This window comes from Manis pentadactyla, chromosome 4 (genome assembly GCF_030020395.1).
Source record: "Manis pentadactyla isolate mManPen7 chromosome 4, mManPen7.hap1, whole genome shotgun sequence".
NCBI lineage: Eukaryota > Metazoa > Chordata > Mammalia > Pholidota > Manidae > Manis > Manis pentadactyla.
The window spans coordinates 169,092,411-169,104,164 of NC_080022.1; the positions used below are offsets into that span (position 1 = coordinate 169,092,411).

Consider the following 11,754-nt stretch of genomic DNA (forward strand, 5'->3'; position numbering starts at 1 on the left):
GGGGACTGAGGGCTGGCTTGGTGGGGTCGGGGAAGTATCTTCCGAGGTCGGCGAAGGGGGCCGAGGAGCAGCCCCTTCGCTTCTGCTCTCACTTCTCTCCCCTCCTAGGCTCCGGTTCAGAGGCGCGCTAGGCTCCTGCCACGGTTTCCAAACCGCGCTGCTTCCTTCTGCGGCAGAGAAGGACTTTCAGCTGTTGCAGCGGCTGCAGCGCCGGCGACTCAGGACAGCGCCCCCTCCCCCTAACCGCCGCCTCTCCTTCTCCCCTCGCTTCCCCCACCCCCACCGCCTCTCCCCCACCTCTGGGAAGGCGCTGGGGGTGTGGCCAGGGGCTGGTATAAAGTCCCGGGGAGCCGGTCCGGGACAGCCGCTCAGCCCCCTGCGCCCCCGCTGCCCGCCGCCTGGGCCGGGCCGAGGATGCGGCGCAGCGCCTTGGCGGCCAGACTCGCTCCGCTCCAGCCGGAGTGCTAACTTCCCGAGCTCGGTCCCTGTCCGCCAGAGGGACCGCCCCGTCTTCCCGCGCCCTCCGGGTCGGATCCTTCAGGCGTGCCAGGCGCTGCCGCCTTGTCCCCTGCTGCCCGCCCGCGCGCCCGCGCCTGTGCCCCCTGGCCGCGCCCCGTCCTCGTCCGGTCATGCTGCCCCTCTGCCTCGTGGCCGCGCTGCTGCTGGCCGCCGGGCCCGGGCCGAGCCTGGGCGACGAAGCCATCCACTGCCCTCCCTGCTCCGAGGAGAAGCTGGCGCGCTGCCGCCCCCCCGTGGGCTGCGAGGAGCTGGTGCGCGAGCCTGGCTGCGGCTGTTGTGCCACTTGCGCCCTGGGCAAGGGGATGCCCTGCGGAGTGTACACCCCCCGCTGCGGCTCAGGCCTGCGCTGCTACCCGCCCCGGGGAGTGGAGAAGCCCCTGCACACACTGATGCACGGGCAAGGCGTGTGCATGGAGCTAGCAGAGATCGAGGCTATCCAGGAAAGCCTGCAGCCCTCTGGTAAGATGCCCCTGCTCTTGCACACCCTCCCTGGTGGGCTCGCCTCCCAGAAGCCCCTTCCCCATTAAGGCTGTCCTGGGAGGCCTTTGAGAATCCCCTGTGAGTTGAGAAGGCAGGTACATGGCTGGGCCAGACTGGCTTGGGACAGGCCCGGCCGAGAAAACTGCTCTCGAGTCCCTAGCAGCATGTTGCCCCCACCAAGGAGGGCTCTGCCTGATCCCTCCGTCTCAAACCTCCCAAGGGTATCTATTTGGGAAGAGGTCTCAGTGGTAGCAGTCCCAGCTGCTGGTGCAAGAGCAGAAAATCAAGTGACTTGGTCCTGCCTGCAGGCTGCAGTGAACTGCCTACAGCCAGATAACTGGAGAATAGGGATGGTGGTGGTGGCGGCTTTCTGGCCCTGATCCAGGGACCTCCCCTCTCCCTGGCCACAGGCTAAACCCGACGGTTTGGCCAGGTCTTGGCCCTTTAGACATTGAAGTGGGGTGGAGTGGGACTTGTCAATGAGAGGGGCTTTGGCAGTGAGGGGCATCAGAGTTGCCTTTCCCTGTAGCCGCAGGCCAGCTCACCTAGCTGTTTGAGAGGTACTGGGAAGGCCAGTGTCTGTCTGCCAGGCCTGGTACCTCCTCCTGCCCGGTATGCTCTGCCCCTTTCTCCTGGCAGGTATCATTTGAGGTGGCAGAAGAGAAGCAAGTCTTGGCTGCCCATCTAGAGATGCAGAAGCCTAGCGGGTGTTGGGGTAGGGAGTAGACAAGAGCAGTCAGGAAGAGCGAGAGACTGTGAAGGCCCTTTGCCCTAAACTCATTCTTACGCTTTCTCTTTTACCATTTAGTGAGCCTCTCAGTTTCTCCTTCTTATCATTCTCTTTTTCCTTCTTTCTCTTACTCTTTTGTTCTTTCAACCTCTAGTTTCACTAACAGCATTCTCGAGTTCTCCTTTCCTCGATATCTTCTGCTCATGATCAGTTTCGTTCTTTTTTATTCCCTTTTTGTTTCTGTTGCCTACTTCTCTCACATTCATCTCAGTGCCTTTCTGTTGCTCTTTCTCTCATTGTTTTTCTTTATTCTGTCTTTTCTCTGTTACTTGTGGAACCTCTGCCTTTCTGTATTTGCCTCTGTTTCTTGTTCTCTCTGTGACTCTCTGGTTACTCTCCCTGTGCCTCTGTCTGTGTCTGTCTCTTTTCCTGGTGCTTGAAGCTTCCATTGTTGCGGTCCGGATGCTGGGACTCCAGCCCCAAGCTTCCTGCCCTGGGTCCCAGACCTATCCACTTCCTCAATCCTGTGCAGCCTGTTAGCAGGAGGAGAGCAGGATGCAGGGAAAACAGGAAGGAGGTGGACCCCAGGGGTCTGGGCCTTGGGCCTCTCTGCCCTTCCTGTCCCTAGGCAGTGAGAGATGGGTCAGCAGAAAACTTTCTAGGAGAAATGCCAGCGTTCACCCAGCACATCTGGGAAGGGGGAGTCCTGCGGAGTAGGGCACTAGTCCTGGGGCAGAGCTGTGCCAGTAGGAGAGAAGTACTGTACCAGACCGGACCAGGACTGAGGGCTGAGTCCCTGGCTCCTCTGGGTATAATGGGACCTCTTTCCTTTAAGTCTCCATCCTCCACCTGCCCGTGGGTACCTGGCATCAGATTAGGGTGGCAGGGAGCCTCTTCCTCTTTCACCTTCTTGAACTCAGGGCAGAAGAGCCCTCAGAGGGTCTTGCATGCCCCTTCCACCCTGGCTAAGTAGGAACACCCATCTTGTAGCAGAGGAATATCTGACCCCCTAGAGGCTTTGAGGGGCACATGGCATGAAAGCTTGTGATGGCCCTGTGGACATAATGCAAACCCGCCTCAGAAGGCAGCTCTAGGTCCACTTTGGATTACAGGGCCCGGGTCTCTAATGCTCCTCCCCCTCCTCCTTCCCCGTCTTCCACCTAGGCAGCACATGCAGGTATCTGGAGAGGGAAAGGGCAAGCCTGGAGGACCCTGGAGAAACTAGGTACCTACTTGGCAAGCTGTGTCCATGCCTTCTTACTTCCCACTCATCCTGGAATCACCCCCTGCCACAGCCTGGGCCACTTTGGGCCATGTGAATGGTGCCACTAGAGTTGTGTAGCAGCCCTACAGGGTCTCTGGTGAGACATGGCCAGGGTCCAGCCTCTATCCCTGCTATTCTCTTTAGTCTTCCACTGTCAATAGGCCAGTGTCCCTTGTAAGTCCCAAGTATTGGGCCCTCTTGTCTGGGCAACAGTTTGCCAGGCTCTGTTTCTGTCTTTTCCTTTTGGGGCTGAGCTTTGAGCAGGTGACTGGGGGAGGGCAGCCACGTGGCATGTCCCCTGCCTTGGCCTGCTGTGGTCCAGCTGCCTCTCTGCCCCAGGGGCAGGTCTCCCCCTTCCATTTTAAGGTCTCCCTCCATCCCCCCCATCCCCACATGGCCCTCCTGTCCCAGCTTTCTGAGCCAGAAAAGGCTGTGGATAACACTGCTTAGGCCACCAGAGGCGGGGGTGGAGTGGGATGTGTGCGTCAGAAGTTCACAATTGTGCATCAGCGTACTGACCCTTGACTCATGGAATCTGGGGGAGTGGACAGTGGGAAGATCAGTGTTTGGACTGGGGAGTTCCTAAACTATGCTTTTGGGTCCCTCTGGGACAGGGTTAGGGAACATGCAGGCTGGGTTAATTTTTAGTCAACGCAGCAAATACTGTCCCCCCTACTTCAGTACTGGGAATCTAGTCATGTCATGGGAACAGCGCCTTCCCAGAAATTCTGTGCCTTGGGGGTGGGGGAAGGAGGAGCATGGCTGCTCAACATTTTTTCCTTAGTATTGGCAAAGCCAGAATTATTGGTGCTCTGGGTATCAGGAGTTTTACCATTTAGAGATGTAGGAGCTACACAGATAATTCTCTCCTCCTTTCCCTCACCCAGTTAGCTTCATTTCCTCCTCTGCAAAATGGGGATGACAGTAGGACCTGCCTCATAGGGTTGGGGTATCTGATGGAGGAAGAGCTCAATACACTGGAGCAGTGACGGGGATGGTGATGGAGAAGAAGCTGAGAGGATTTAAGCTGAAGCTTATATCCTCCTCTGATCCTGGGACTTTGGGGAACAGTGAGTAGGACAAGTGAGCAAAGTGTGGGGATATTCAGAGGAGTTGAGAGGAGTAAGGTGGACATTGGTGCCTTTTGCTGCTGTAAACCTGAGAAGAACGAGCCAGCTGTCTCTGACTCTTTGTTCTGAGGCTGGCAGCCTGGCATAATGGTGAGGAGGACGCCCCATGAGCCAGATCTCAAAGAAAGAGCACAGCACCTGGCATGCGTGGTCTTGGCTTCTCCAGCCAGAGTCCAGGACAGACAGGAAAAGGTCTTGCAGGGTAGGTGGGTGACCTTCCAAATGGTGGCTGAGACTTCTGTGTCCTGGTGGCAGGGTCCACCTACCTCACAGCCTTAGGGTGTTTTAAGGGGAGCAGAGACTGGGGTGGAGGAGAAATCTGGGTATGAAATCAGGCAGCAAGACAGAGGAAATCCTCTAGCTTGACCATGAACTTTGCAGCCAGTGGTGTTAAAACTGTGAAGCCTCTTTTCTTTTTGGGTGCCTTCTCTTCCTTTGTTGCTGAAGCAAAGACCACTTTTCCCCCTGTGGCTGCATGTCATTGGCCCAGCTCCAGGTGGGGGCTGGAGGAGATGACCTGGCCAACCTCGGGAGCCCCACCTCCCAAACAAGCCTTGCAGAGGTCGGGAGGTCTGACTGGCTTCCGCTCATAGGGAACCCATGGCGGTTGGGGTTACTCCTGGGTGAGCGGTACCAGGTGGCTGGAACTCCCGAGTGAGGAGGGAAGTAGTGAGTAATTAGCCAGTTTTGGAGATGGGAAGGTTAACGTTTTTCAGAAACCCAAGGCTATGACCTTTTCCCTCCCAAACCCCCAGTGTCTAGGGGAGGATCCTGGGGTGGATACTCAGTCTGCCTGTTAAGCGAGGCTTAGTTACAAGCAAAAGAAAAGTTACAGATTAAATGGAAAGTCAACAAGCCATGGTGCGGTCAGTGTGCCCTGCCCCACATCTGTATCTGTATCTCTGCCTGGAGCAGGGTCAGAGTGCCTGAGTGCATGTGGGTGTGCGCGTGTGGACGAATGTGTGCCTGGACACGTGATTGTTCATATATATGTTTGTGATTCTTGAGTCCTGACCTGTCTGTGTTTGAGTGTGCAGACTGGACATACTCTGTGTGGCTGTGTCCCCATGAAAATCAGTAAGGAGCTGCTCTATCTGGTGTGTTAGATATGAGCTAGGACACATGTTCTGGGCAGTGCGGAAGCCAAGGAGGGGGAGGCCAGGCAGGCTACCCGCTCAGCTTTCCCCAGGTAGCCCCCTCTAGGTGCCACGGGGCCCTACCAACACAAGAACTAAGCTATGTTTCCAGGCTTGCCCTGTGCCCCAAGCAGCCCCAGGTTTTAGTGAGCAGACCCGGTTGTCCTCCTTAATGGTACCTCCTAAGCTAAGGGATAAACATTCCAAATATCCATTAATAATCCCCTGAGTGTTAGTCATTTGTGAACTCTACTCATAGAACCTCAACATTGGAAAGCCTAGTTGCAGTTGAACCTCTTTTCCAGATCTCTTCAGGGTCTTGAGGTCTCTATCACTCTGACATGCCACACTTCCAGGGCAGGGGAATTTCTTCCTCCCAAGGCAGCTCCATTTATTAGAAAACTCTTCCTTATTCCTCAAACCTCAGGATATTCTGCCCATCTATCAACAGGAACAAGTGTTATTGGGCAAAGTAGTGCTTTCTTATATGGCCATGAAAAGAAAACAAATTCAAAGGAAAGACAACAAAATCTTTCCGGGTTCGAAGGGTTCTCCTCAAATTAGGGTTGTGGGCTATGGCCAACAAGTGCCTGGGAGCCCCAGCAGCCTTTCCCACGTGAAGCGATGGTGCCTTTGCTCACATCTCAGCCCAGCCTCTGTCGTTCCAAGATTCAGCTCCTATTCCTTTAGGTCTTCCATGTCCTGTTTCTCTCTGTTTCCCACTTCCAACCTATATCTCTGAAAACACTGTGATCTCATCTAAAAATTGTGTGGCTTTTTGCAAGGTGGATGCAGGAGGAGGGGTCAGAGGCCAGCCCGGGTCATTGGCCAGAAAGTTTCCTTAGGAGGTTGTTCAGGGAAAAATCTGTATCCAGATCTTGTCTCTGGTTCTGACCAAGAGTGCGGAGGCCATCTTCTTATGGCTCCCTTGGCACAATCACGGTCTTCGGAAAGGCATCTGCCCCTTCTTTTGCTGCCTACCAGCTGAGAGGTGTTGCTCTAATGTCTTCTCCTGGGTTGACCCTTGGGACCTTCATGTCTCTGGGACTAGAGTTCCTTCTGGACTGTCCTTCTTGGGATATTAAATATGCAGAAGGATGGATTATATCCATCTGCTCCGTTTATCCTTCCCTCTTGATTCTTTTTTCTAAGCCAGCCCTCCACCCATGACAAAATATTCTTCCCAACCTTGGTGACTCAATTTTATAAATAACCTTTGGTGCAGAATCTTGACAAAGACTTTCTGAGGGTCTAGATTCCTCCTTGCCTGGTGTCCTTTTATCCATGTGCTTTCCTCCACATTCCCAGAACTGGGAGAATAAAAAAGCCAGCTAAGCCCCCAACTAACTTTGGCGAGGCAGAAAAATACCATTTGACCCAGAGGCAGCTCTGGGACGGCTGCCATGCATGGAGGAACCTGCTAACTCCTCAGGAAAAAAGTCCTGACGCAAACCAGATGTAACCTTCTGTCTGGCTGCCAACATCTGGAATGCTGGCTGGGGCTTTGCATTCAGGCCGGCAGTGAACCGCCAAGCCCAAGCACTTCAGAGGTGGCTCTGATCTGCAGCAAAGTCCTGCAACCTCTTTCCCCAGCTCAGCCCTGTAGTTTGGTTTTGGCTTGCTGGAGGGAGGGGCAGCATTTACAAATCTGGGACCTCTGGATGGCATTTTTCTTGAGTTCAGATAGAATCTTCAGGAGACCCCAAGGTGGGAGTGTGGGTCCAGCTTCACCACCCCCATCTTTGGGTCCTCAGTGCCCTGGCTCTGGGCAATAGACATGGACTTTGGATGGGGTCTGAAGTCCAAGGATGGGAGGTGTTGGGATGGGGGACTGAAGGGATGTGTGTGGGTATTCTCTTGGTCCTGGGGTGACATAGAGTGTTACACACATACACATGTGTGCGCACACACACACACACACACACACACACACACTTTCCCATGTGGGCATACATATCCACTCCTTCTTTTCTCCTGTCCAGCCAATGTGGAGAGCCTTTTGGGCCAGCTTTCTCATCATGAGAAAGGACACTGTGGTTCTGGCCATTTGAAAGAGGGTCACTAGAGCCAGCAGCCCTAGGGATCCCCTGGCTTGCTCAGCCGGATGCTGCAGAGAGCAGGAGAAGGGACAAGAAGAGAGAGCAGACAGAAAGGGGGATGGTAGGAGGAGCTGAATGTAGGGGGGCAGAATCCAGTGAGGGGGCCCCCCTGTCTGCCTTAGACCTCCCTGCAGGGCCCAGGGGACCCTCCTGCTCTTTGGGCAGCTGCAGCTGGTGACTCATCTGAGGGGTGGACTGGGTGGGGTGAGGGACAAGTCAAGGACTGTAAGAGGAATATTCTCCTGAGGAGGTCCAGGGGAGTGGGGAGGAGATGGGGGCGCTGCTCTCGTTCCTTCCCACCCCCAGGCCCCCTGTTCTTCAGAGCAGCAGGCTGGAGCTCTCAAGAAGAACAGAGCAGGTGGGAGGCGGGGTTGGTGTGCTGCCCTGCCCTTTCCCGGTGCTGACCTCTCCCTATCTCGGTCTGACTGCAGACAAGGATGAGGGTGACCACCCCAACAACAGCTTCAGTCCCTGCAGTGCCCATGACCGCAGGTGCCTGCAGAAGCACTTTGCCAAAATTCGAGACCGGAGCACCAGTGGGGGCAAGATGAAGGTCGGGGTGCCCCGGGAAGAAGCCCGGCCTGTGGTGAGGACCTCTGACCCACAAATACACATGTGCATCGGCACATACACCACCACTGCCACCAGATCTGGACAGTGTTCATTCAGCAAATGTTCTTTGGATGCCTACTGTGTGCAAGATGCATTTAGTCTGAGGACCTATGAGAGCCCTCATTCCTTTCTTTGAAATTCCTTTTCTGTTCATCAGTGATATACATTGGTATAGTTGAAGTGATTGTTAAAAACTGAAATATGTCAGTACTGCTTGTTAAATAGTTGCCCCAAGCCACCTGGTGATTCTTGGCCCTTCTCTTGGATTCCTTCTCAATAATTACAGGGCTAATGTTGGCCATAGCAGGGGTCTTGGGACCCTGCTCTGGGGTCTGGCTAACTGTTTTCTGATGGGTGGTTCTGATGGATCCGTGCCTGGGTCTTACAAATTGTTACTGATGATTTCATCCATCCCTCCTGCACAGAAATCGCCCCCTTCCTGTCCTCCATAGGTTTCCACAGCCCCTTTTCTCACAAGGGCCCCTTACCCCTCCTTTTTAGAAGCTCTGGCTCAAGAGCCTTTCTTTAATGTCCTCGTGCTCTGCCCACCAGTGTTCCCTGAACCCAAGCCCCTCCCTTCACCACACTGGGCCCTGCCCAGCCACCAGGCAGGCCTTCAACCTCCTTTCAGGGCCTTTAGTCTTGATCTGACTCCTGCCTGCCTCTCTCCCTCCTGCTGAACAATTTCTTTCTCCCCTCCTCCAGCCCCAAGGCTCCTGCCAGAGTGAGTTGCATCGGGCCCTGGAGCGGCTGGCCGCCTCACAGGGCCGCACCCACGAGGACCTCTATATCATCCCCATCCCCAACTGCGACCGCAATGGCAACTTCCATCCCAAGCAGGTGGGTTTCCATCTCCACTGGCTCAGCGCCGGCCTCAGCTTTCGGGGCATTCCCCACCTCTCCACAGGATAGTCCAGGATGGAGATCTCAGGATAGAGGAGATGTCCCAAACAAAACCTCACCCCACAGGCCCTCCCCAAACTGTCCCCCAACCTGGGAACATCAGCTGATTCGCCCACCTCACTCATTTTGGAGATGAGGAGACTGAGGCCCAGAGTCACAGAGCAAGTTAATGGCAGGCCAGCTCTCCTGTGTCCCCAACCAGGACCATTTCTCTCACCTCTGGATGCCCTGTCTGTTATGTAGACTTAGCACCCCTGCCGATTGCTGCTTCCTGGTAATACTCTTGTCACCCAGCTCCATTCCTAGGAGTACTTCTCTTTTGTCATGGAACGTCTGAGGTTTCACCTGGGAGTGGAGAGGCTAAGTCATGGGGGGTTAAGGAGGAAACTCAGTATGCCCCTTCCCCTGAGCTGAGCAGCCGTACCACCTAGGGCACAGCCAGGATGCAGATGAAGCTGGATCTGACAGCTGGAGACAGGCGCTTTGAGTGGATGCCGAGAAAGGAGGGGGTAGGAGAGAGGACAGGAAGGCAAAAACCTCTGGTGTCCTTGCATTCCTCTCTGACAAGCCCCCAGGAGGCTAGGAAGCTCCAGCCCATCTCTGGCTTGGAAAGGTGGCATTGTCTGGACAGGGCACTGGGGAGCCCTGGCTGGGATTTCCTCTAGTTCTTTGTAGGTATAGATACGTACATTCTCCCACTCCATGCTCTTAAGACAAATCCACGAAAGCTGCCACTCAGCCAGCGGAGACCTAGCTAGGAGAAAGGCTGCCCCCGGCTCTGCAAATCCCAGAACAGTGTGAGGAGGTTATGAGGTGGTATGAAATGAATCGAGGACTCAAAAGGGCCTCCTAAACCAGTGCCAAAGCTATTTCCAACCTTTATCCCTACATCCATTTTATCCTTGTCTCAATTTTTAAAAACTCTTTTACCTAAATGAGAAAAATTAATAGACTTAACTTTTTTTAGAGCAGTTTTAGGTTTACAGAAAGATTGAGCAGGAAGTACAGAGTTCCCATGTGCTGTCCCACCCCAGTCCCCCTATTCCCTGCATGTCCTGTGTTGTAGTTCTGTGCATCTCCTCTCCCTATTTTTTATCCCACTGGAAGTTATGACACTTGAGCCTCTATCTCCAGACCAGTGTTGACTCTTGAGGCAACCTTCACTTCTTGGCTAAGTTCTCTCTGCTTGGCCTTTCCTTCTTGGCCACGTTTTCTCTACTCTGGGAGCTCAGAGGGCTCTTGCTCATAAAACAGCCTCCACCCGCAGAGGCCATCTTGAATCAGCTGTCTGACTTGGAGGCTGGGCTGGGATTGGGGCAGGCTCTCCTGGGAACTGACCTCTTATGCTCTTGTCTTGGCAGTGCCATCCGGCCCTGGACGGGCAGCGTGGCAAGTGCTGGTGTGTGGACCGGAAGACCGGAGTGAAGCTTCCGGGGGGCCTGGAGCCAAAGGGGGAGCTGGACTGCCACCAGTTGGCTGACAGCTTCCGCAAGTGAACCCTGCGAGCAGGCAGGGGGCTCAGTGCCCCCTGCTATCCCCATCCCCTGGAGGCTGTAGAGCTGACCTGGAGCCTGGGTCTAAGTCCTGTCTCTGCCTCTGGCCCAGAAGTTCCCTCTGTGTGTGTGTGTGTGTGTGTGTTAATGAGCATGGGTATGCCCTTGGGGTTAGCTGAAGCCTAGAGGTGTTCCCTTTGGCCTTAGATAGCCTGAGAGGGCTGAGAGTGGCAATGGGGAGCACTGGTGTGTTTCTAAATTGATCTGGGATTCATTCATTCATTCATCCATCCTTTCATTCATTCATTCATTCATTCAGCCATTCAGCCATTTAGCCATCTAAAAACATTTACTGACAACATACTACATGCCAGTTCTAGTTTTCAGCCCTGGGGGCTCTTATACTGACTATCTCTGATTTGGGCACATGGGGCCACCTTCTGTAAGGTGAGCACAAGCCTGTGTGAGAAGAGAAGTCCCATTCCCAGAATCAGTGGAGGAACACAGACATATATCTTGACCATTGTCCCTTGTACCATTGTCCCTCCTCAATCTAGTCAGAGGGTGGAGGCCTTAGGGAAGGTGTGCAGTGGCAGGTGGCTCAATGCACAGGAGACCCAGACATGCTCTCAAAGCTTAGGCTGCTGGGCTCCCTTTCTCTTCTTCCTCAGGTCCCTCTGAGGAGAAGGACCTACAGAGACAAGCCCACCTTTGGTTTGGGTGTTGTGCCATCTGCTTGGTTTACTGGCAACCGAGACCCTGCTACAGAGGAGGGAAGAGGGTCACAAGAAGGCCTGCAGGACAGAGGGCTGGGGAGCTGGGGCCCATCTCTGAGCAGTCAGGGTGGGAAGAAAGAATGCACCATTGGACTGCGTGTGCCTGATGGAGAAGAGGACCCACGTGCTGGGAGGATGAGGGGCGTGCTGGGGGTCATGTGTCCTCCCGCATTTGTGGTCACAGCTGTGAAGTCACCAGGATGACTCTGCCTTCTGGTGACTCCCTGCATGTGGCTCTGCCTCCTTCCCCACACCTCCTACTCTTCGGGCATTTCTGGCACGACTGGATGGAAGGAGACTTAGGGACCTACCAGTTGGCCATGATGTCATGTCTTTTTTTTTTTTTATAACAAAACAGAACAAAACAAAACAAAAAATTTAGACAATTGTGTTTGGCTGGTTTATTTACAATTAGGGACAGGGATTTAACAGCAGTGGGGAAAGGTGGGGGGCACTGTGTGGTCCTCAGTCCTGTTCTACATGGTAAAAGGACTGCAAAGGGTCAGCCAGGTCACCCGCCCCTTCCCTGCAGCCTTTTCCTAGGGGGTCTCCTATCCCCAAAGTCTGTGTTGAGACTCCTGGTGGGCAAATAATGGCTTCTGAAGGGAGGCA

General features: G+C 54.4%; 1 protein-coding gene across 1 annotated transcript; it reads left to right on the forward strand.

Moving 5' to 3' along the window:
- The first annotated feature begins 372 nt into the window (after positions 1-372).
- IGFBP4 (insulin like growth factor binding protein 4) lies at positions 373-11,489 on the forward strand. Its single transcript, XM_036930358.2, has 4 exons — positions 373-978; positions 7,790-7,944; positions 8,676-8,810; positions 10,235-11,489. The coding sequence occupies exons 1-4, from the start codon at positions 630-632 to the stop codon at positions 10,367-10,369; spliced, it is 774 nt and encodes a 257-aa protein (XP_036786253.1). The 5' UTR covers positions 373-629; the 3' UTR covers positions 10,370-11,489.
- Positions 11,490-11,754: the final 265 nt, after the last annotated feature.

Bases quoted from the DNA above. Each gene is read 5' to 3' on its own strand.
- IGFBP4 (XM_036930358.2), top strand. From the start codon at position 630: ATGCTGCCCCTCTGCCTCGTGGCCGCGCTGCTGCTGGCCGCCGGGCCC. The intron at 979-7,789 runs GTAAGATGCCCC...GTCTGACTGCAG, and splicing joins GGAAAGCCTGCAGCCCTCTG to ACAAGGATGAGGGTGACCAC. The intron at 7,945-8,675 runs GTGAGGACCTCT...CCCCTCCTCCAG, and splicing joins GGGAAGAAGCCCGGCCTGTG to CCCCAAGGCTCCTGCCAGAG.